Source organism: Natrix helvetica (assembly GCF_964273705.1).
Source record: "Natrix helvetica genome assembly, chromosome: 2".
Classification (NCBI taxonomy): domain Eukaryota; kingdom Metazoa; phylum Chordata; class Lepidosauria; order Squamata; family Natricidae; genus Natrix; species Natrix helvetica.
Genome location: NC_138552.1, coordinates 76272648 through 76298557, shown reverse-complemented (window position 1 = coordinate 76298557; position 25910 = coordinate 76272648). Strand labels below are relative to the sequence as shown.

Below are 25910 nucleotides of genomic sequence, written 5' to 3'. Positions count from 1 at the left end.
GGAGGCCCCGCCGCCGCCGCGCGCGCACTCGCGCAGGGCCTGAGTTAGAGCGCGCGACCTACGTCGCCAAAAAGAGCGAGGAGGCGCGGGTAGGCTCCTCCTCCCCCTCCCTCCCCCCACCGGGAAGAGGAGTCATATAGCCTGCTTTCTGAAATTGCTTCAGAAGAAAGCGGGACTTTAGTCCAAGCATCTCCAACCTTGGCAACTTTAAGCCTGGCGGACTTCAACTCCCAGAATTCCCCAGCCAGCTATGCTGTTATGCTGGCTAGAGCTATGCTGGCTGGGGAATTCTGGGAGTTGAAGTCGACCAGGCTTAAAGTTGCCAAGGTTGGAAACTCCTGCTTTAGTCGAGATCGGAAGAAGGGCTGGTTGCTTAAATCTTTTTAAGAAGGGGAGCAGTCTCGATATGCCAAAGATCACCTAAATCAGGTGTCTCCAAACTTGGGAATTTTAAGACTTGTGGACTTTGACTCCCAGAATTCTCCAGCCAGCATAACAGCCTAGCTGGCTGGAGAATTCTGGGAGCTGAAGTCCACAAGTCTTAAAGTTCCCAAGTTTGAAGATCTCTGACTTAAAATGGACAGAAGCAAAGCTTTACTTGGCCATGAGCTCCTCGCCCCCCTTCCTAAGCTTGGCCAAACACGGAACTAATCAGCCTTATGATCCCGGGTGTTGCAAAAGATGCCTTTGATTAGGTGTGTAAGGATAACTCTCTTAAGAGAATTAGATCTGGTAGTTTGAGGAATTGCTATACTGAAGGAATCAGCTATGCAAATAAATATGTAAATAAATAGTTGAATTTATATCCTATGTCCGATTCCAAACATGGCAAGTGATAAATACATGACTGATTGGTTGTAGAGTCAAACTAATGGTTCAATGACCAACATGGAAAAATAAGGGGATTTTGGAATCAAATTGAATATCCATACTTTTTTTAAAAAAAAATTAAAAGCCATTGCTTTCTCAAATCTGAGTGAACTCTATAATGACTAGAAATGTTTTATATAAAAAAATGGGCATGTATCAGGAAGAGCTCAGCGTGAAAGAAAGTTCCTAGAAGCACAATTGCAAACAACTGTCATGATGAAGACAAAAAGGACCTATACTGGAGTAAGTAATGGACCAAGTCCCCATGAAGTATCCTGAAATGTAGAAATGGAAAATTGAAACTCGGAATGAGCTCAAGTTGGTAGAAGGATAGCTGGGTACTTGCCAGGCTGGAAATGCTGGGGAGGATATGACTAATAACAATAACAAACAATGAGTATAATTGATCAAAGGAACAGCTTGCCTCAACAATTGTGGGTGCTCCAACACTTAAAAAAAAAGAAAAAGAAAGTCTGGACAACCATTTGGTATATATTTATAAGTTCTCTTGCTTCAAACAAGGTTTCTTCCAATCCGATGATTCTATGTTCTATAACTTCTATTACAAAGCCAAGGAAGATTACCTAGGCCAGTGATGGCAAACCTTTTTTGCCTCGGGTGCTAAAAGCTATCGCATGGGCTTGTGTGCCCACCCTCATAATTGAATGCCCCCTGCGCCATGCCCCTTGCTCATGCACGAGTGATCCCCCCTACTGCCCCGTGCATGCATGGCTTTCTTGGAGCCCGGGGAGGGTGAAAATGCCCCCCGCCTGGAGGCTCTCCAGAGGCCAGAAACAGCCCATTTTCCAACTTCTGGTGGGCCCGATAGATCCTTTTTTCACCCTCCCCAGGTTCCAGAGCCTTTCTAGGTGTGGCTTGGTGGGCGTGGCAGGGGAAGGATACTGCAAAATCTCCATTTCCACTCCACTCTAGAAGGATACTGCAAAATCTTCATTCCCACCATATTCTGGGGCCAGCCAGAGGTGGCATTTGCCAGTTCTCTGAACTACTCAAAATTTCCGCTACCGGTTCTCCAGAACCCGTCAGAACCTGCTGGATTTCACCCCTGCTAGGCAGCATCTCTTCCTTTCTCTCCCCAAGGTCATTCCATTACAGATATGAAAGCTGTATCCAATCCGTTATGTTTTCTTTGACACTGGTGATAGAGAACTGTGTTAGTCAACGGTCCCTAAAATCAGAAGGGGCCTGGTGGCAACCTTTGTAGAAAAAAAATATATGGAAAGGCATAAGCTTTCATTCGTAAGAAAGAACAAGGAAGTAAATTAGCAAATATATTGATCCCATTTCAGAAAAAAAATCTTTATTCTGTGATGATTAGTCTTCCACTTCAAGGATGGCATGCAATCATGGACACTTGTGGTGGGATCCTGCCAGTTTAACAACCGGTTCGGTGATCGTGTGTTTCGGACACATGATCTGCGCACACCTGTGCCTGACGCACGCTGCGTGGGTGTACACTTTTAACAGAACTTCCACATTACTTCTGGGGAATAACAGAGCTGAGGCCAGCAATCCGCTCTGCTGCGCAAATCAGCTGAGAGGATATAGGTAAGTAAAGCGCAGGGGCGGGGGGGGCGGGCCAACCAGATTGTCGGAGCAAACCAGTTCACTCAAAGCGGTTGAATCCCACCCCTGATGGACACCAAATTTTAGTATTTAGAGAAAGCGGAACAGAAAAGGCAATAAGGATGATCAGTAGGGTAGAAACTGAATCCCATGAACAGAGATAGGAGCTGGTCATATTTAGCCTTAAGAAGACTAAAGAGGTTTGAGTGATACTGATGAAATACTAGAAAAGATGTCACATAGAACTTCCTATTATTAAAACAAAAGGACGTGAAATAATGGATTTAAGTTATAGAAAGACACATTCTAATTAAACGTTATAAAAGTGTCCCCGTTACATGAGCAGCTTGTCAGTGGAACCAGTTGCCAAGAGAACTGGTGGGGACTGCTTCAGACGATGAGTTAATGTGAGAAATAGACAATAATCCACTGAGGTGCTTTAATAAATTGGATTTCTGCACTGAGCACTGGATATGACTTGATGGCTTAAATAGACTTGTAGGATTCCATGCAACAACAAAAATAATATTGAGATTTGACTATTTTTTCTTCAGGAACAAATCTGCAAATTGTTTAAAAATGTGTTTTTTTGATAAAAATGATGAGTAATCATTCTTAAATTTATTGGGGATCTTGGAGGAGAAAACAGTTCTTTCCTGGCCTGAAATGAGAAAAGTACACATATTTCCCCAAATGTAATGTGCAAACTGTTCTAGCACATATCCTACTTTCTCACAAATTTGAAAGCCACGATGCTTCAACATCTTTGAAACATCTGAATCAGCCTGGGATTTCATGCATCAGGGCCATGTCTCTCAAAGCTGTACCTTTTCTACGGTAGTCCTTGTGTATTACACATGTTTTCCTTTACTCAGAACAGAATGGAAAGATACAGTACTTGGATGTCTTCTGTTTGCATTCAGTGTAGTACAAAATCCAGGATAAGCTTCAACAGAGGGAAAATAAGATGTTCTGAGCAGATGGATATTGTTGGCAAGGGGATGAGAAGTTGTGTTGCCCATGCAGGTTAAATCAAATGCATTCAAGGAAGAAATCACTGTGTGTACCTTTCGTGCCAGGGAAATTGTACCAACTGTACTAAGAGGTACAGCTAAAATACATTTTCTCTGTACACTTAAAAAAAAAACCGGGTTAAATATCAGCACAAGATGGATACATACTAAATGTGCTGGAGTAGGACAGAAATGAACATTGGGGAGGGTTAACTATATTATAGCAAGAGTCATTCATCAAGATTTTTCCTCCCACCCCCTTATTATAAAGGCATGGTTTTTTGTGCCTTCCCATTCTTTGTTTTATTATACATTCTTTGTAATATGCTGCAACAAAAACCAACAAATCCAAGAATTTCAAGGTTTGAAATTTCCCCACCCTGCCTGAGGAATTTATCCTCAGAGTCAGCTCAGCATTGAAATGAAAGGAGTTGCTTACCTTGCAACATATATTTATTATTTTCATTTATTACATTTATATGCTGCCCATCTCACTAACCAAAGCAACTCTGGGCAGCTTTATCGTCCGAGGTACTCCTTGGATTGGCTCATCCCTTAGTACACTGTGGGGGTAGGCAACTACAGATAGTCCTTGATTTACGACCTTAATTGAGCTCAAAATTTCCACTGCTAAGCAAGACAGCTAACTTAACTTAACTTTATTGGATTTCTAGACCGCCCCTCTCTCAAAAGAGACTCGGGGCGGTGTACAGTCATATTAAAATAGTTGAACAGTAAATATACATGTTATAAGTATACAATAAATAAATTAAACATAGGACTGGAGGAGGTAGTAGAAGTAGAACTGTTGCAGTTGTAAGCTAAGTGAGTTGTGCCACACTCTATGTCTCAGAAGGTCACAAAAGGTGATCACATCAGCCATGGGCACAGCAACCATCATAAATACGTGCCAGCTGCCAAGCATCCAAATTTTGATCATGTGACCATGGGGATATTGCAAGGATCATGTGAAAAATGATCATTACTGACTTTTTTTTAGTGTCGTTGTAACTTTGAACGGTCACTAGATAAATGGTTGTAAATCGAGGACTACCTGTATAGCAACTTTACAGCCTGTTGGACTTCAACTCCAAAAATTCCTGAGCCACCATGCTGGAGGCCGTTCAAAGATACAAAAAACTGACAAGTCCTTACACTTACAACTGTTGCAGCATCCCCATAGTCACTTAATAAAAATTAAGTGGAATGTATTTAGAAGGGTTACAGCAGGGGTGTCCAAACTTGGGAACTTTAAGACTTGTGGACTTCAACTCCCAGAATTCTGGTCAGTGTTGAACCCGCGTTGAATTGTCTCCGCTGATCTGTCTGCTGCTTCTGAAGCTCTTGCCTCCTCGAGTACAATCTGTAGGCTTAAATTGGTTTTTGCTAACAGCCGCTTTTGTAGGGAAATGTCTCTCAGCCCGCTAACGAGTCGATCCATAATCTGCTCATCCAGGTCTCTGAATCCACAATGTGTGGCTGCTTTACGTAGGGCTGCAACATATTGGTTGATAGATTCTCCCGCCTTCTGGTTCCTCGTGTTGAACGCTTGGCGGCAAACATGGCGGGAAGGTTTTGGCGCGTAATGAGTCTGTAGAGCCTGTTGCAACGTCGCCCATGATACTGCCTGTATTGGAGTAGGCGCGGTGAGGTCTCTGGCCGTATTGAAGACTTCCTTTCCGCAGTAGCCGAGGAAAATGTTTTTCTTCCTTGCGTCGGTGATCCCCGTGTATTCGTTCGCTTCGAGGAAACACTCGAAACGAATCATGAAGGCTTCCCATTCGTCGTTTTCTGGGTCGAAAGGAGCGGGGGGAGCATGCATCGCCATCTTCTCTGTTTGAATTTGCCGCGCTGCGGTGATCTGATATGGCGGCCGGAATTTCTGCCGAATTCCTGGGCTGGATCAAATCCGGAGATTCTGGAGGTAGCGTTCTTCGTCCTATCTGCCTCTCGATCCCACCCTCGTCGCCAATGTTAGATCTGGGCAACGAGAGACAGACTGCGGACACGAAGTGACTTAACAGCTCTTTATTAATAGTAGTGGTGATCCAGCTTGCTCTGTGGTCGGAGGGTTCCCCTTTTATAGGGATCGGGTACGCCCCTCGACCAATCAGAACGATACCTGTTTCCCGCTGTAGCAGCGGACCAGAGGGGAGACTTACTACGATATATGCTAATATCTAACAGGTGGGCTGCTGGGGGTTTGGGAGAACCTTAGCTAAGATTCTTTGCAGTTCAGGGAACACCCAAATCCCACTCCTGGCTGGCCCCACCCCTCTCCGGAGTCCCCACTATTTTTGGGCCTGTTTTGGATGCAGGAAAGTGCAGGGCGTGCATGGAGGCTCGGGGAGGGCGAAAAACATGCCTGCCAGAAGTTTGGGAAGTCAGAAACAGGCCAGTTTCTGGTCTTCAAAGGGCCTCCAGAGCCTGGGGAGGCCATTTTTGCCCTCCCGGAAGCTTGAAGAAAGTCTCTGGAGCCCAGGGAGGGCAAAAAGCCCCCTCCCCGTGGTGCAGGATGGCCGACTAGGCCACGCCCACCCCGCAATCGGGCAGAGAACCCCTTGCTAAAATTTTTGAAGCCCACCCCTACTTAGAGCAATGTATGAATGATAGACTTTTGTCAAATTATTACTTGTTCTTGTACAAAGCTATGTATTTTGTCAGTATTTAAACAAAGAGAATAAATTGCAGCTGGGCTGTTAATCATCAAATGATACTGGGGAAAAAGTGTCCTCATTCATGTCATTGTCCCAATTGGAATTAGTTTCATATGGCTGGAAGAATTGACTAAACCAAATTGGGCTGAGTTTGCACAACAGATAAATGTAGCCATAGAGAAGGCAATTGTTGGCAATTGTGACTGCCAGCCTTGTATTTGCATCTTCCAAAACACACTCCCCAAATGGGAAGCAAAGCACTGTTTAGGAAAATGTGACAACCCCACCACCCCACCCATTTTTGGGTGAATATTAGGTCCAAGCCTATTGTCAACAGTCTGAAAAATTGACTTTAGTCCAATGTTGGATTCAAAAATCTAAAATTAAACAACTTACTTTAAGGCTAGGCACACTGAGAGACTAGGCATTGTTTATTCGGAGGCCTTTCTTTGGTCATTAGAGCAGTTGCTCCATATTTAGCAAAGGGAACAGTGACCAGGAGAAAAAGTCAAGTATCAGAACTTGAGACAAGAAAGATTAGATCCCTGTTGCTTCTGCCTCAATTGAGACAGAAAAGTTGTGCCTGTCTAATGTCTACCATACTGAAGTCAGCCAACCACACATTTTAGCCTAGCATATTGTACAAACCCAGCCCTTGGTGGCTTATTTTAGGGTTCCGTATGCCATGGAAACCAAGGAAACTGGGTTGAGTAAATAAAATTAAGGTGACCATGAAGGAGGCCATCATGTGAATCCAGTTAAATATTTTAAAATGCCTCATTCTTTGTTTGAATCTCAGGCAACCAACAGCTTTGTTCCAAATAGTTATCCCAGATAACTATTGTGGTATAGTAACTGAAGTGTTAAATTAGTTCTGTGGAGACCCAGGTGCAGGTGTTTTCTTTTCAGTTGTGGAAATGCACCACAAACCTTTGAGCCAAACAAGCATTTTCACCTAGGTTTACTCACATGATAAAATTAGGAGAGATCTTCACATGAGGCACCTTGAGCTTTTGGAGAAAGGATAGGGGATAAATCTAATAATATCAGCATCCACAGGGGGAAATAAAAAAAGACAAGAGGGCAAACATGATAATGCAGCCAAAACTCTGCCATTTTGTATGTACATAATGACATTGTCAAATAAATAAATAAATAAATGAATGAATTACAAGATATAGCTTGACCATGAAGCAATTATTTTTAGATTTTTATTCTGCCTTTATTATTTTATAAGTTAAGTCAAGGCAGCAAGCATACCTACTCCTTCCCCCTCCTATTTTTTCTCACAGCAACAACCCTATGTGCTAGTTGGGCTGAGATTGATTGGCCCAAGGTCACCCAGCTGGCTTTAGGGGATTAGAACTCACAACTCACCATTTTCTAGGCCCAAACCTTAACTACTGCACCAAGTATCATGCTAGGCCGTGTGTTTATGTGCCATTCAGTGTTTACTCTAACCTCACAAGCGATAGTAAAACCTAGTCATACTTGACTAGGTCACAGCACGGAGATGGCCTTGGTCGCGTTGGTTGATGATCTCTGGAGGGCCAGAGATAGGGGTTGTTCCTCTATCCTGGTCCTATTAGATCTATCAGCGGCTTTTGATACCATCGACCATGGTATCCTATTGCGCCGGCTGGAGGGGATGGGAGTTGGGGGCACCGTTTTGCGGTGGTTCGGCTCCTACCTCTCCGACCGGATGCAATGTGGGTTGGCAGGGGGGCAGAGGTCGGCCCTGAGGTCATTCACTTGTGGGGTGCCACAGGGGTCGGTCCTCTCGCCCCTTCTGTTCAACACATATGTGAAGCCGCTGGGTAAGATCATCCGTGGTTTTGGGGTTGGATACCATCTGTACGCTGATGACACTCAGCTGTACATTTCCACCCCAAACCACCCCAACGAGGCTGTCGAAATGATGTCCCGGTGTTTGGAAGCCGTCCGGGTCTGGATGGGGGACAACAGACTCAAGCTTAACCCCTCCAAGACTGAGTGGCTGTGGTTACCGGCGCCTCGGTTCAACCAGTTGATTCCATCACTGGCCATAGGGGGTGAACAACTGCCCCCTGTGGAACGGGCGCGCAATTTGGGCGGCCTCCTAGATGCCCGGCTGTCGATGGATGACCATGTGGCAGCCGTGGCAAGGGGGGCGTTCCACCAGGTTCGCCTGGTGCGCCAATTGCGCCCCCTATTGGACCGGGATGCCTTACGCACAGTCACTCATGCGCTGGTGACGTCTCGTCTGGACTACTGCAATGCTCTCTACATGGGGCTCCCCTTGAGATGTACCCGAAGACTACAGCTAGTTCAGAATGCGGCCGCGTGGGCCATCATGGGGAGTACTAGGTACTCCCACATAACACCTTTCCTGCGCGAGCTGCACTGGCTACCTGTGGTTTTTCGGGTGCGTTTCAAGGTGCTGATCACCATCTTCAAAGCGCTCCATGGCACAGGGCCTAGTTACCTGCGGGATCGCATTCTACCACATACATCCCTGCGACCAATTCGCTCACACAGGGAGGGACTTCTCCGGGTGCCATCCACCAAGCAATGCCAACGGGCGGCGCCTAGGAGTAGAGCCTTCTCTGTGATGGGCCCAACCCTCTGGAATGACCTCCCCCCCCGATATTAGAACTACTACCGACTTCCGCTCCTTCCGACAAAAACTTAAGACTCACCTGTTCCGACTAGCCGGCCTGGCCCACTTATAGTTCTACTCTTACCTCCTGGCGGATATTTTATTTGGGATAGCTTTTAAGGTTAATGTTTTTAACTTTTTAAATTTTTTTTAAACATTTTAATCTAACTTAACTAAATTGTACAGGGAACTTCTACTACCTCCTCCAGTCCTATGTTTTAATTTATTTATTGTATATTTTTAACATGTATATTTACTGTTCAACTATTTTAATATGACTGTACACCGCCCCAAGTCTCTTTTGGGAGAGGGGCGGTCTAGAAATCCAATAAAGTTAAGTTAAGTTGAGTAATCTGAAAGAAAAGTCACACTTGATGAATATTAGGAGACAACTGGAAAATCTGAAGCCTATTGGCTAGATTGGCAAACTGAAGGAAACACCAAAGATGGCAGTAGTGAACCACTTCGGTATTGTTGGCAGGAAAAAAAAACATTATAGTCCCAGAAATCAATCTTAATCCAAGGTACCTTTTCAGACCTATGTTACCAGTCGCCACTCTGATGGAGGTCAATAAAGAGCATTAACCTACCAGCTCAAGGTCCATCTCTTTTGGCTTAAATGGTAAGGCAATTCAAGGGCTTTATTCTTAATGGCACCAGTGTCCTGGATTAATTCCCCCATTATTCTCTTTTATTTAGAGGGCTACAGGAACTTGTCCAACTCAGTGGCTATTCTCAGGGGTTATCATTATTGCTTTGGGTTGTACTGTGTTAACTTCACTCATGAAATTGTTTTTACATTCTGAACTATTGTGATATTGAGCCTGAGGGTGGTTTAAGAAAGTTAAAATTAGCCTGACGAAAGTATTACTCTTCACCACATGTGCTAATTTATCTTGTCTGAGTTATTTCCAGTTAAATGGATTATAAATGAGTAAACCTGTACAATATGCAGATACAATATGTCAATTTTGTATTACCTTGAATTGCTTTGCTAAAATAATCTGCCTTGTATCACAAAAATCTTTATATATCTTACTATCAACATCCCACAATTCTTTTATCATTTTATATCAATCTTTATTTTATTCAGTATATATGTCAACATAATGCATATATAAGGCCTAAACGTTGTTCTTTAGTCTTTATTTCTAATGTGAGAAAAGAATTTCAGAAGTTCAGCTCTGATCGTTCATGAGCAGGCTAGTGGTATTTTCAACTTGTTACTGATGTGCTGGTTACTGCTCTCTCTACCTTTATGTCCTAGGATGGCCAGATATTTCTCCAATGCAAATCAGATGGATAACTGAATGTTGTTCATTAATGTTTTCCTTCATCTACAGAGGCTTTGCTACTATACCCATCATACTCTGCAGACAAAGGGCTATATTTTTGTCTGCTTTCCCAACAATATTTTTTCTGTTGTCTACTGTTGCCTGCTGGTGGCCATGAACTCTGAGTTCTTGACAAGGCTTCATGGTATTTACCCAGTGTCTCATCTTCACTCTCCGATGATGAACCATGCTGGTCTTTATTTATATATAAATTATGCAGTTTGTCCTGTGAATTTTTTCTGGCAGTGTAATGGGAATTGAGGTCTGGGAGGCCTCCAATATTTTCAAAACACATCTTCTTGTTAATATACAGAAAAAGAATCAACAGCAAGATGATAAGTACCCCAACTGCTGATAGAAATCCAACTGCCTCAGGAGATACTATATCAAAGTTGCTTGTCATGTTCTCTACCATCGTTCATATGCTCATGTGCTCTATTTATAATCAGCAGCAATTTTTCATTTATATTTGAAAGGGGAAGAATAACTTCAACCAAAGCTGGGTTTGGACTATACCACATGATCTAGATCCACATAAGTATATGATTAATTCTATTAATCAAACAAAGCTTAATGGGGCTTGTGCTTTTGGAACTGAATACCACAACAGATTGATGGTGGTTTAGAAGAAAAGGAGTGAAAATTGCCACTGAACAAACTAGTTCTTCTTTTCCGGCAGCCAGTGCATCTCACAAAGTAGTAGTGTCACATAGGCAGTGTAGCTGGCACCATCTATTATTCATAGAGACACATTTTTCACCAATTGAAGTTTCTGAATGCTTTTCAATGGTAGCCCTTTTCTAATGCAAATTAGTTCATGTACACCACAAGTTCTCTCTCCACATCGGGATGTTGGGTGGGGTGAGAAAAAGAGAGAGGGCGAAGCACCGATTCTCGCTTTCTGCAATTATCCCACAAACATCCCACAATTCTCATTTGACTATAATTGTTTTAACGTCCTTTTGCATGAAATAATCCAAAATTAAAAACACAACCACATAACGACATTTCATTAATTATTTCTAATATCATCCAATAACATGACACCTTTATAACATGTTCTAAGTAAGAATTAATTATTCAAATTCAAATTCAAATTTTTAATTTGTTAGCCGCTCCCTTTCCGCAAGGGACTCGGGGCGGCGTACAATAAAAATATACATACATACATATAGACATACAGATACACACATATACATACATGGAGGAGGTAGTAATCAAACATATATCACATTAATAATAAAATAGAAAATTAAAAATAGCCATTAAAATATCCCATGATAAAATACAATTTAAAAGGACTGTCAGGAGGAGGATAAACTACGGTTGAGCCAGGCCAGATAATTGAAAGAGGTGGGTCTTGAGTTTTACACGGAAGGAGCGGAGATCGGAAGTAATCCTGATGTCAAGGGGGAGGTCATTCCACAGGGCTGGGCCCATCACAGAGAAGGCCCTGCTCCTGGGTGTCGCCCCCCGACACTGTTTAGCGGACGGCACCCGGAGAAGTCCCTCTCTGTGTGAGCGGATTGGTCGTAGGGATGTATGGGGCAGGATGCGATCCCGCAAGTAACTAGGTCCTATGCCATGGAGCGCTTTAAAGATCGTAATCAAAACCTTGAAACGCACCCGATAGACCACAGGAAGCCAGTGCAGCTCGCGCAGGAGAGGTGTTAAATGGGAGAGAAATTTCTAATCTTCTTTTCCAAGTCGCTGTTTACTATTTATATCCCAATTCCTTTTATTAAATCAGTACATATATATATTAACTATACCCCTTGTCATTTCATTGTTATTGTTATAGTTACTACTTATTAACAGAAATTCATTCGCTAATTATATCAAATTTCCTCTCATCAAACCAACTTATCAATTATTTATTCAACACAGCACTCTACAGATTACTAAATTACTAATCATTAATTACTAAAATTAACTAATTTTTTATTATCAACTTTCATATATCAGCCTGTATCCTTCCAGAAATAATACAGTCTTATTTATTTTGTCATTTGTGGAATTGATCTATTTATTTCCTTAATAAAATTTTTGTGGACTTCTCACCGCACCTTGTTGCTTGTAGCATTACTTAAGTAATCTCGATGCCCTCCATCTGCAGCTTATCTTTGGTTGTCAATTTGTGCTTCTGAGAAGTTTTCTCTCCTTAAATCCATCGTTTTTTCTCCTTTTTCTTCTTCCATGCCTTGAAATCCGGGGTAGAGTTCCTGTCAATCTAATTCCTTTTTCCATACTCCCTTTTTCCCACTTTCAACCATGTTTACTCCACTGGTAAAGTAATCAGTTGTCTTGTCTTTGTAATCATTTTCCCCTTCAATTTTTGGGACTCTGACCTCACCATTTTTTGCTGTTATAAACTCTATTTTTTCCATCATCTTCTCAATTCTCTCTGTTATTTCTAATAAATTTTGAATTCCCAACTTCATCAGCCTGGGGCTGGACTTTTTGTTGCTAGCTTGAAGAACTTCTCTTGGATCGATCAGGGACTTTGTGGTGTCCCTGAGATCAGTAAAACGTATTCTTCCTGTTCACCATCTCTACAGGACAGTTTAGGTCCGATTGGACCATCCAGCGGCAAAAGTATCGGCAGCGGTCTCGGGGCATCGAGACCGCACGTCCATATGATTGCGACGTTGGCTCCACCCTCGCTTTTTTCCACTTTTGACTGCTGAAGCATCCTCATGGATTCAGACACTGCAACTAATGGTTGCAGTATCCCAAGGTCATGTGATCACCTTTTGCGACTTTTGCGACTGACAAGCAAAGTCAATGAGGAAGTTGGATTCCCTTGATTGCAGTGATTCACTTCATTGTGGCAAGAAAGGTTGTAAAATGGGCAAACTCACTTAACAGCTATCTTAGTTAACAATGGAAATGTTAATCTTAATTGTGGATCTGGGTTGAGGACTACCTATCCACACCCAACCCCTCCCTCTGCTGATTGAAAAGTTTTACTCTTTTTTCAAAAAGAAGATAGAATTAGAAGTTCAAGGAATAAGGTTTGTTGCGAGTGGGAGTTTTCCATCTCCCTGAATTTTCCAGAAACTGGAAAAGTCCAAGTCATTAAGAGAAGAACATTTAATTTAGGAAACTTTTATTCCTGTAGAAAGAGTAAAAAAACATAGCAAAGGACATGTGTTAAATTTGTTATTCCCATTTTTTATTTTGTGTTAGTCTTAAATTCTTTATTTTTGTACATAAGTGAGAGAAATGGATGTAATTTCAGCTTTTATTCATACTTCAGGATATGTAGAGTATAAGAAAATGACTTTTCTTTAGAAGGATAATCTCCAGGGTGGGAGATTGTAGGGAGGATGAAAAGGAATAAAAGAGAGCTGATATAAACAATTAAAAAGAATACACAAATCAGTTGATAAGTTATCTTCCAGGTAGAAAACAGGTTTCAAATCATTCAGAGATACAGAAGAATCTTGCTTGACATTCAGCAGAAAAACAGCCATCCTTTGGGTAAGATTTCCATGAACCAATTGCTGGTTCAGAATTACTTCCAGATGCAGAAAATTGAAGTTGCTACACCATGGAATCAATAAGCTATCACTATATCTGACTAAGAAAAAACATGGGACAAGTAGTTTTAGCATCCATTTACTCAGAATAAAAGGCTAAATCTCTGTTCAGACTTCACTCTAAGGTCAAGAAAAAAGATTTATAGAAAAGAGTTCTTCCTTCTCCATGGAGAGCTGCTTTGTAGTCTATCATCTTTAAAACTTTCGTTGTTGAAAAAAAGCCTGATAACAAAACATCCAGTATAATTTAATGCATACTAAAGAGCTTCCTTAGAAAAATTCAATGGCAGTTTTAAGACTATATGACACAAATTTGTTTATCATTGCATCTGATTTTAAACAAGATTTTAGCACATGCTCTTTCTACAATAAAAAGGGAAAAAGATTTAGACTGTATTTCCAACTCATCATAAATGTCTAGAAGTATCTTCAATAAATAATCTTCAATGTATGCACTTCAAGTCCATAATGGAGTCTCAAACTTGTCTTTCAAAGGGTTTAAAATGGCAATAACTACTGCTTTAGTAAGTGAAAGTCAGTCACACGCACAAAATCCACATATTCTTCCTGAGTAAAACATGTGCCTGAAAGTATATCAATAGAAACATTAATTTTTGTCCCTTTTAATTGAAATTCATGAGCAAACGATCATCGTACTGTTTTGCTAAGATTAGAAAACCCAATGCCAACACAGGTCATTAAGACTTTTTCACCTCCCTTTCGTTCATCTTCAAACAGTTTGGTTTCAATTTTAAACATAACCTGGAAATAATTTCTCAAATGTCGCAGGAATTCAATTCTAAAAGAAAAGGAAAAAACAAGTATAAGTATACATCTCTTTCTAAACTGTAGTCAACACATACAACATCTGCATTTCAAAAGAAAGTACCTGTTCATGAAGAATGTCTACCGATTATTTGAAAAATACATTATTTTTCCATTGTCAAATGTTATAAAAAGTTTAGGAAAAGCATAGCTGAGCAAAACTGGATATCTCCAAAGTAATGTTTCCAATTAATTAAGATTAAGATTTTTTTTAAAAAAAATCTGCATGGAATTTTAACATTTCCAAAATATTACTCAGAGAAGTTGGCTTATTACCATTTTTTTTTAAATTAATGACTAAGCCATGTAGAATGTTTGCACATTCCTATATTACTAATAGACTATTATCTATCAATGAGGCATACAAGTTCCTCCTCTCCTTGTTCTACCTCAAAAACTCCTACTTGACTCTCCAAAGCATATAACAATGCACGGCAGTAATATCATAGTATAACCCCTCTCATTGTGATGGCACTATCATTCTTCAGTTATCACAGTACTGTACCTTTCATACATACAGCACCGGTACCATGATAACCGAAAAAGGACAGTTCACAGTCTAGGACACTGAAATACGATAGTCACACTGCAGTAAGAAGAAAAACTTGATCCATATGAAGGCCAACACCAGCTAAAGAACTGGCAGCCATAATTTCATATTATTGTGCTTCTCATAACTACCCTGCCTTTATTTTATACAATTCAAGGCAACATATTTAATTTTTATCCTGCCTTTATTATTTATTTTACAAATAAAAGTCAGCTTATACATATACATACTACTCCTACCAGCTTATTTTCACTTTAGCTAAATTCTTGTGAGGCGAGCTGAGCTGTGAGGGAATGACTGGCTCAAAGTCACCCAGCTGGTTTCCATGCCCAAGGAAGGATTAGAACTCACAGGCTCCCTGGTTCTATCTAGTCCAGTGTCCTTACCACTATACCAAACTGGCTCTCGGATCCAACAGAATGGATCTCAAGTTTCTCCTGAATACAAGTAGTCCTCAACTTAAGACCACAATTGAGCCCAACATTTCTATTGTTAAGTGAGACATTTGTTAAGTGAGTTTTGCCCCATTTTAGGACCTTTCTTGCAGTTGTTTCAAGTGAATCACTGCCGTTGATAAGTTAGTAACCTGGTTGTAAAACGAATCTGGCTTCTCCATTGATTTGTTTGTGAGAAGTGACCACATGACCCTAAGATATTGCAATTGTTATACATATGAACCAATTGCCCAGCATCTGAATTTTGATCACATGATCATGGGCATACTGCAAAGGTAGTAACTGTGAAAAATGGTCATAAGTCACATTTTTCAATGCCATTGTAACTTTGAATGGTCACTGAATGAACTGCTGTAGGTTGAGGTCTACCTGTACTGACTAGAACATGCTGAAACCTGTGACATGAATATCTGCTATTTAAAAATACTTTCTACTCAATGTTATTGCTATCAATGTTATTGCTATCAAAATTGCAAGCCAGGGAGTTACTCCTGGTAAGACACTTTACAAAAGAACATGTTACCATACGTATATAATTCATGTTGGTCTGTGTCTATAGGAGCAAATGCAATCTGCAAGTTTCATTAGCTTGATTCAGTGAACTGATAAGAAACTGATTTGATGGCATTATACATATAAACAGCAATAACATACTGCATGGCGTGTTCTCGACATTAGCATAAGTGGTTCTTTTAGTAGTCATTAACTGTTCCAAGTAGCAGCCATTGAATGGTTTCCTGCCACTTCAGTTAAGAAACTGAGCAAGAATAAATTAGTCGTGGGTGTGGATGAGAAAACTCACGTGTAAGGTGATAATGGTCCTAGAAGGACTTTGGAGACATCTTGCTGTCCAAGAGTCATAAGAAGTAAAATGAGGCTTTGGTTTATGGAGTCCACACAGCCTCCCTGCAAAGGAAATGCTTTAATCATTAAGCTTTGTGGTAGCCACAAACTATAGATAAAAGGGGAAAAGGAAATTGGGAGACAGCACAGGGACACTCTGCTCTTACATTTCAAAAGTCAAAAGATAAAACACTTTATTTTCAATTGCACAGCAGTATATTCAAAATTATATCAGATATCTGTATATCTTTAAATAATCCTACAACTGCTTCCCAAAAATGAAATTGTGACACACTGTTATCTCACAGTGCTGTGCAGTGGTGCAACAGGAGGCACATGGCAATCTGTTTCAGAAGGACAGCTTGTCCCATGGAGCCTATCTCAGCCTGGGTGGATGTGAAATACAAAACAAACAAAATCAGAAACTGAAGTGCCCTCACAGTCACACGATCAAAACACCGGTGCTTGGCAGCCAGCCCACACTTAACTGCAGGGGAACTTTGACAGTCTCCCCCCCCGCCCGCCCCCACAACTTCCATCTCTGTCCATTTGGCCATCTTGGATCATGCACTCCCTCGGTGGCAGCATCAGAAGCATTAGGACTGAAGTAAGAGGCCTGGGGTCTTCAGCAGTCTCATTTGTCTGCTGCCCCACCTATCTGGGCCCCCTACCCAAGTGCCAGTGCCGCCACCTCAAGCCCCACACTGTGGCTAGACTTCCTAGCTGCTGCCATCACCTGTGCTCCATAGGCCCTGCCACCTCCACCTGACCTTCACCATCTTCTGCTGTTGAGAAGGCATACTCGGCCTGGCCCTTTGCAAGGCAGGTGCTGGCCATACTCGGCCTTCTTCCCGTGACTGCATGAACCTTCTCCAAATCACACATGGCCTTCTTGCAATGCTTCTGAGACCTGCCAAAACATCCTGAGGATATACACAATTTGGAGAGGGATGGGCTTGGCTAGCAGCTGCTTTGCATAGGGTCAGGCTGGGCATGTCTTTTCAGAAGTGGGAGGAAACAGGGAAAGTCAGCTGGGCATAGCATAGCCCACTGAACACAGGGCAGTGGCAGTTGGGGCCTTGCACGTTGTGGTGGCTGATCACGGCACAGGACTTGAGGTGGTACTCCTTGGGCTGAAATAGAGGCCTGGGGTAGGAATGGCTGGCTGAGAAAGCTGAAGACGTCAGTGTTGCTGGTGCCACTGCTGCCGGAGTGCCACTCTGCTGGGTAGCCAAAGGAGCAGATTTTGAGGGAAGGGGTGGAATAGGCAAGTTGGAGGAATTCAAGAGGAGCAGTTCCTTATCTTATCAGGGCTCAGAATTGGGAAGGGGCCAAGCTAGGAATGACTTTGATAGAGTGGATCCTTGCCCAATGACTGGTGGAACTTGGTTAATGGGGACTCCAGGGGCTTCCTTCACTAAGTGATGAATTCATGTGACATCACTATTTACACTGCCTCGCTTAGCAATGGGAATTCCTCTCCCAATTACCATTGTAACCTGAGGACCATCTTTATAGACCTCTTCCAGTTGCTAACCAAAACAAAGGTGAATTTTATTTGTTGTATTTGAAAAAAAAACACCTTTATATTCAACTCTGTTGTTCCTGCCGCCGCTGCCTAGAAAATATAAGGCTTATATTGTAATAAAATATGGGAAGAATTAAAATGATATAACTAAAATTACATAAGCGTAAATATGCCCAGAACTAAAATGCATAGGATGATGAGGGAGGCATTAGCACAGGCTTCCTCAGTTTGGTGCCAGACTTTCTAACCAGCATGGAAGAACTCATGAAAAAATGCCAGCTTATAAAATAGTCTTCTCATCTCTGATGCCTTCCAGATATTTGGGGATCACCACATCCGGATGGCCAGAATTCTGGAAGCTCAGATTTCAACATATATGGAAGGCACCAGGTGTGAGGATGGATTAGCAATTATTCTTCAGAAGAGCCTTAGAATCAGCCACTTACTCGGTGGATCTCTTCAAGGAGTAACTTTGCACAGTTCACACCAAGGTCTTCTGGAAGTACAGCAGCACCCTGGCCCTGGGGATTAGAGGCCAGTTCAGCACTAATGAAAGTCCCATTTGTAGTCTCAGCCACGAGAGACAGACCAAAGCCAGGAGACCTGAAAGGAGGAGAAGAGGAGAAACTGAAGGGAAAGGGGTATTTTTTTAAAAATGTATTTACTTTTAAGTCTTTGACATAAGTGTCCAAACCTTGACAGACAAGGTGGTTTCTTAATCACGCACAAGTATTTAAAAATACAAGATAGCCAATCCAAACACCGACCATAAATTTAATGTCATTCATTTTTCTTATTATCGAGGAATATAACAAGTAGCCTACCACTGGGTCAAGCAATTGGCTCACTAAGCTAGCAATTTCTACTCTGACCAGCAACAGTTTTCTAAGAAGTCTAACAAGGGCATCTATCAGTCCCTGCTGCTAACCCTAACCCTTTTAAACCAGGATCAAATCAAAGACTTCTGTGGGCAATGCACCTGCTCAACCACCCAATGGTTGACATGCCAATGAGGAGGGAGTCAAAGAAAATCCTTTCCTAGATGTTTTGAAAATAGGTGGGGGCCAGCAGCTCTAATCAAAAGGTCTCTAAGATGTCAGAAGGATGGGAGATAGCTTGCTAGCAGGTTCAAGAAAGAGAGGGCAAGCTCTTTCGCCAAAGAGGTTATCCTAGTGTCAGGTTCCGAAGGGTTAATGAAAACAGCCAAACACAGGTGGCTAGAAAATGAAGTTTATCTTCTTCCTCTGGCATGAACTGACTAACAAAGCACTTAGACAATGAATAAATTATCAGAGATGTCCCCACCACCTTTTATAGTTACTTGATAATTAGGATAAACCGCACCCCATGCCTACGCACACCCATCACCTTGTGACACAGAATGAAAACCACCCAGCAATTAATCATGGATTGTTTTCAGTCAGTTATCAAGAGCTTTGTACATGTCTCAGCTGGACTGCTTGTGGAGGAGGAAAATCTGGTGAGTCTTGGTAGCTGGCCCGGTTTTCTCCCCTGAATGGCAACTCCGGCCCTCTGGGCTGGCCGGAGCTAACACCTAGATAGTTATTCCAAAATGAGGCTATATGACCTAATGGGTAACTAATTAAAAGTTGACTACAATAGGCATAAGCCACCTGTGGCCTACATTAAGTTCCCCTTTGGCATCCACAAAGAATTCCTAGATTGTACTGCTGATAACCCTTAATAGCAATAGATACTATTAGATGGTATTGTGATCGCATGAAAATCTCTGAAGCCATAATAAATACCTTCAAAAGAATTATCTGAAAACTTACTTTCCAGAGCTGGTCCCTTTCATATGATCTGTATGAATGTAGATATCTGGTAGGAATTTGTTCAAGATGCTCCTTGCAGAATCCACCATTCGGTTTGCTATCTGGGGGGACACCCTAACCGAATAGCTGGTTTAGGAAGGTAAGGAAATATTTCTGAATACATTTGAAAACAAAACCAAAAAAAGGGTCAAGTACCAGAAGGCGGCTTCTGGCGCATTTCCTTCATGAATACATGCACATCTATGCACAATACACATTTGAATATTTCGCAACCACAAAAAGCCAAACAGAGAATGCAAATTGTAAACCAAACTATGCATGCACTAGCTATACCAATGCTTTTTCTGGTTCAAAAGTTCATACCAAATCCATTGACTATGATATTAACCCTGTAGAAAGCCACTGTAGAGTGATGTAATACTGAACTCCAGACAAATTGACAACTTCAAAGCAGCCAACTCAACATGGAAAAAGTGGTGGCAACTCCTCATCTGGATTTAATGTTGTGACCTAATGTTAACCAATAATATAATGTTAACAACAACCACCCGAAATCAGATGGTAGTTACCCCCCGTCCCGTCCCCTGCAAATAATACCTGAACTTAGCTCCAGTATAGTCATTATTTGTGAGAGATAATGTTGGAAGAATGAAGATCACACAGATATATAACTAATAAAGTACTGTACTCTATGGTCATGCATTCTTCTCTGGTGCATTCATAACTAGATTATCTCTTTATTATTTTGTTATACTCTCTCATTGTATTTCATTAGTAATAGATACCAGTAAAATAGCTCAGCCATAGTTAATTTACTTATATTAATCCAATTAAACAAGGAATTTAGATATGAATGGACTCACAAGGAATTAAATGCTTGCATCACTGGTGGGTTCCTGCCGGATCGCACTGGATCGCGCGCTCCCTTTCGGCGCTAAACCCGGAAGTACGGTCTTGCCCCGCCCCTGGCGACGGGACGACGCTTGCCTGCGCTCCACCAGCTCAGCTGGGAACGGAGACGTTTCCTCACCGGAGTGGAGCGCCTGAAAGGGACGCAGGCTCAGCCTGCCAGGCTGCCACCACTCCACTGAAGACATTGCTGAGCAGAGAAACGTCTCCGTTCCCAGCCGAGCTGGTGGAGCGCAGGCAAGCGTCGTTGCGTCGCCAGGGGCGGGGCAAGACCATACTTCCGGGTTTAGCGCCGAAAGGGAGCGCGCGATCCGGTGCGATCCGGCAGGAACCCACCACTGGCTTGCATGATCTAGCAATGTTTTAGGACTTTGTTCCTAAATGTTTTAGGACTTTGTTCACACATCAGTCGCAGAAGAATATCAAGGTATGTAAAAAGAGAAGTCACCTTCTGGTTGGTGATTCAATCGTAAGGGATGTAAATTTAGGAGAGGATATGGAGGTTTTAAAAGAGGTCAGGTGTTTGCCAGGTGCTACTGCCAGCAGAGACAAGAAGCGTATTCTTAAGATAGTGAAGAATGCAAGTAAGGACTGTGACGTTGATGCTATTATACATCTTGGCACTAATGATCTATCCCAGAAAGATGTACTTTCTGTGCAGAGTGATTTCCAGAACTTGGGGTATGAACTTAATAGTATAGGTTGTAGGCTTATCTTTTCAGAGGTTTTACCTGGGAAGAGCCAGTGTGTAGCAGAGTTTAATGTTTGGCTAAAGGAGTGGTGTAAAAGGGAAGGCTTTGGTTTTATTAGTCATGATGCCTGTAGCTGGTCCAAAGAAAAACTGTACAAAAGAGATGGGTTGCACCCATCCAAGAAAGGGACTGAGTTACTTGGCATTAAATTCACATATTTTCTTGATAAACATTTAAACTGAAGAGCGGGGACAGAGAATTAATAGATACAGAACATCTCTGTCCCCAGCAAACTAAAATTCATAGGGTTATAAGTACATGTAACATAGATGTTTGTGTGGGTAAGATTATCACTCCTGCTGTCAAGCAAAACCAAGCATTTAATAGTGATTGCCATACCATGTGCATGAATCACACAAGTGGCAAGAAAATAGGGGCAGTCAGGCATAACACAGGTTATGTAGACAGTAAACACAAGGTCAATCAAAATGGACTCAAATGTCTATACACCAATACACAGAGTATGAGGAATAAACAGGGCGAATTAGAAATTCAAGTAAAAGAGGGCAGATACGATATTATTGCCATTACAGAAACTTGGTGGGATGAAACCGACAAATGGAACATACAGCTAGAAGGATTTGAATTATTTAAAAGAAATAGACCAAATAAAAGAGGAGGTGGAGTTGCACTATATATAAGAAATAACTACGTCTCTACAGAAATAGAGCACAACAATGATGAGAACTATCTTGAATGCATTTGGGTCAATATTAAAGGTTATGGGGGAAATGACATTGCCATAGGTCTATACTACAGGCCACCCAACCAAGCAGAGGAAGTAGATGAACTTTTTGCTAGTCAGCTAACTAAGGTATGTAGGAAGCACACCACAATAGTAATGGGAGATTTTAACTACCCTGACATCAACTGGGAAACAAACTCTGCACCAAGTGGAAGATCCAACAGGTTCCTAACAAACCTAGCAGACAACTTTGTTTTCCAAAAAGTAGAGAAGGGAACAAGGGGGTCAGCCATATTGGACTTAATTCTCACTAACAGAGAGGAAATGATAGAAGGTGTTGAAGCCATAGGAACCCTGGGGGCAAGTGACCATGCAATATTGGAATTCAACATTATGCAAACACAAGTAGTAGAACAAAGTCAAACTAGAGTCTTGGACTTTAAGAAAGCTAATTTCAATAAACTTAGAGAGAGCTTGGGAAAAATTCCATGGATGAGAATCCTCAAGGGGAAAACAACTCAAGAAGCTTGGGAAATTTTGAAAAATGAGATTACAAAAGCCCTGTCTAGCACAATACCAATGAAGAAGAAAAATAACAGCTCCCAAAAGAAACCAGCATGGCTGCATAAAGAACTATCTGTCAAACTGAAAGACAAAAAAGGTAAGTATAAAAAGTGGAAGGAGGGGGACATAACTAAGGCAGAATATCAGCAAATAGCCCGAGCCTGTAAAGATGAAGTGAGGAAAGCTAAGGCTCACAATGAAGAAAGGCTTGCCACAAAAGTAAAAATTAACAAAAAAAGCTTCTTCCAACAAGTTAAAAACAAGAAAAAGGTTAAGGAAACAATTGGTCCATTGCTAGGAGAAAGTGGCAAGAAGGTGACAAGCAACAGGGAGAAAGCAGAACTATTTAACTCATGTTTTGCATCTGTCTTTACACAAAGGGATAAAACAGTCCAACCTATCAAAAGCAGCACCACAAAAATCGGATTAGGAACACAAATTGAAATAGGGAAGAAAATGGTAAGTGAGCACCTGTCTACCCTAGACGAGTTCAAATCACCAGGACCGGATGGATTACACCCCAGGGTTCTGAAGGAACTGGCAGACGAGATCTCAGAACCACTGAATTATATCTTTCAGAGATCCTGGAACACCAGGGAACTACCAGAGGACTGGAAAAGATCTGATGTGGTTCCCATCTTCAAAAAAGGGAAAAAATTAGATCCAGGAAACTACAGACCTATCAGCCTGACCTCAATACCAGGGAAGATTCTGGAAAAAATAATCAAGCAACGAATTTGCGAACACCTAGAAGCAAACAAAGTAATAGCCAAAAGCCAACATGGATTTGTCAAAAACAGATCATGCCAGACTAATCTTATTGCATTCTTCGATAATGTGACAAAATTAGTGGACCAGAGGAATGCCGTCGATAGTTTACTTGGACTTCAGTAAGGCTTTTGATAAGGTAGACCATAACCTACTACTAAAGTAGAAGAATGTGGGTTAGACAGCATCACCACCAGATGGATTCATAACTGGCTGACCAACCGCACTCAACGTGTAGTTCTCAATGGAACTGCATCTACATGGAGGGAAGTATGCAGTGGAGTACCCCAAGGCTCTGTTTTGGGCCCAGTACTCTTCAACATCTTCATCAATGATTTGGATGAGGGAATAAATGGGGAACTCATCAAATTTGCAGATGACACCAAGCTGGCAGGAATAGCCAACACTCCAGAAGATAGGCTTAAGATACAGAAGGATCTTGACAAACTTGAACATTGGGCACTATCTAATAAAATGAAATTCAATGGTGAAAAGAGTAAGGTTCTACATTTAGGCAACAAAAATGGAATGCACAGGTACAGTATAGGTGATACCTTGCTCAGTAGTAGTAATTGTGAAAGGGATCTTGGAGTCCTAGTGGACAACCATTTATTTTATTTATTTTTTTAAACAAAATTTTTATTGTTTTTTTTAAAAAATATACAAGGAAAGGGGTAGTGGATGAAGTACAAATTTTGACAGTTACATTATGCAGGAGATGGCCCTCCCCCCCATTCTCATAATTTTCATTTATTAATACATTAGATTGTTGTTACTTATTAGTATTTTGTCAGCATATAAACTTTTATCTTAAAATAATTTCAATCATTTTATATCAAACAGATTTTCAAGTTCATTTTTGTGATCTGAGTTTTCTCAATGTTGCCTCTTCTACCCCCCCCCCCCCCGGCACCTCCCATGTCCTGTATGTCCGGTGTAGTGTCATCAAGTTTATCTAGGACTTTATTTTTTTCCATGAAGGCCTCAGCCTCAATAGTTGTATTAATTCTAACTCTCGTGTCCTCCCAGAATATTAACATACCTTCTGGAAAAAGCTATCTAAACCACACCCCTTTCTGGTATAATTTCTTCGCTAAATGTGAATAATTTTTTCTTTTATCTCTAACTTTCTTTGGGATCTGTTTCAGAATGGCTACTTCTCTATCCTTGTATTTTAATGCTTGTCCCCTTTGTGCACTCAGAATCTCGTCTCTTGTGGTCTTTCTGAGAAATTTGACGTGTACCTCCCTTGGAACGTTGTGTGTTCTGGCATATGCTGAGTTTACTCTATAAACCAGGTCCATGTCCCACCCCATCTGTTGTCTGTCTTTTTTAATATATTCAGCCAATAAATTTGTCATAATATCCCTCAAATCTTCATCATCAGCCTCAATTACATTTTGAAATCTAAGGAAAAAAGACATCAAGTTCAAATTCCGTTTTTATCTGGTGGTTCTCAAGTTCTTGATTTCCTTTCTGGACCCCCTTCACCTCTCTCCTCATCTCAGCCGTCCCCTCCTCCAAAAGTTCAGTCTCTGTGAGTTTTGGATCGCATGATCTTTATTCTCTCTGAGCTGCTCGTTCATTTCTTTCAATTGGTTTTTTAAGTCCTCCTGCCCCTTTAAGAGTTGTTCAAACATCTGTTGAAAGTCCACCTCAGAAGGCTTAGGCTGGAACAAAGAAGTTAGTGTCTGTTGTCCGCTGGGGCTGGACGTTGAAGATGGTGGGGCGAAGCCTGCAAATCCCGGCTTCCCCGGTGGTGGTCTTTTAGGTGGCACTGTAGTAATCAGAGCTCAGAGATGGAGATGTCAGTACAGAGGAGAAACAACTGGGAGGGTGGTTAGCCGAGAGAGATCGCGAGGCAGGGTGCCCAGGCAGTTAGGGACCTAGGCAATAAAGCAATAAAATCCTTTGTTCCAAGTCAAGGGTAAGGTGTAACACGAGATTTCTCTGAGTGTCACGGAGACAAAGCCAAAATGCCAGCAATTTCTATGGGTGGAGTCAAATTTCAAAGTACATGAAGACAACAGAAGTGTGCCATCTTGCCCTGCCAGCTCCGGGATCCGAAGGCAAAAGTTTTCAAAGTTTTCAAAAAAAACAGATCATCACCTCATTTTCGCAATTGCAGTAGAGGAAATCTGCTGTTTGCTATGAGGGTGATTCCATTCCAGGGCTCCCCCCCTCCTCTTCTGGGGGCAGGGAGCAAAACAGTTTAAAGCCGCTTGTCCAAGGGGGGGGGGGAAATCCCCCTCCCTCCAATCACACTTCCCAGCCAGAAGTTGAAAGCTTTTCTAAAAGGCTGACAGTTTTTTTTTTCCTTCACTCATCAAAGGGAACGGGGGGAATCTCCATCTCACCACATTGCAACTGCGTCCTTCGAATCTTGAATTTCATCCGGCTGCCTCAACGCGAAGACGCCACGGCGCCTCCCCTCTTGTCTCCCGGTGCCTAGGGCGATTCGGGGAGCCCCCCCGGCCGCCGCCGACACAGGAGATCCCCCGCTTCGCCGCCCCCTCGGCAGGAGCCCCTCCAGGGCGTCCTGTGGCCCCCCGGTTAAAGGGGAGCCCACCAGGAGTGCGCGGGGCGAGCAAAGC

General features: G+C 42.0%; 1 protein-coding gene across 1 annotated transcript in view; it reads right to left on the bottom strand.

The window, feature by feature from the left end:
* Positions 1 to 13252: 13252 nt before the first annotated feature.
* The window catches only part of RCL1 (RNA terminal phosphate cyclase like 1), a 29371-nt gene continuing 16713 nt past the window's right edge, over positions 13253 to 25910 (bottom strand). The window contains exons 6-9 of the mRNA XM_081944988.1: positions 19639 to 19764; positions 18289 to 18445; positions 16274 to 16377; positions 13253 to 14440 (exon numbers count right to left, since the gene is read on the bottom strand). Coding sequence (XP_081801114.1) covers positions 14290 to 14440; positions 16274 to 16377; positions 18289 to 18445; positions 19639 to 19764 — 538 coding nt within the window. The 3' untranslated portion in view covers positions 13253 to 14289. The remainder of the gene's footprint in view (positions 14441 to 16273; positions 16378 to 18288; positions 18446 to 19638; positions 19765 to 25910) is intronic.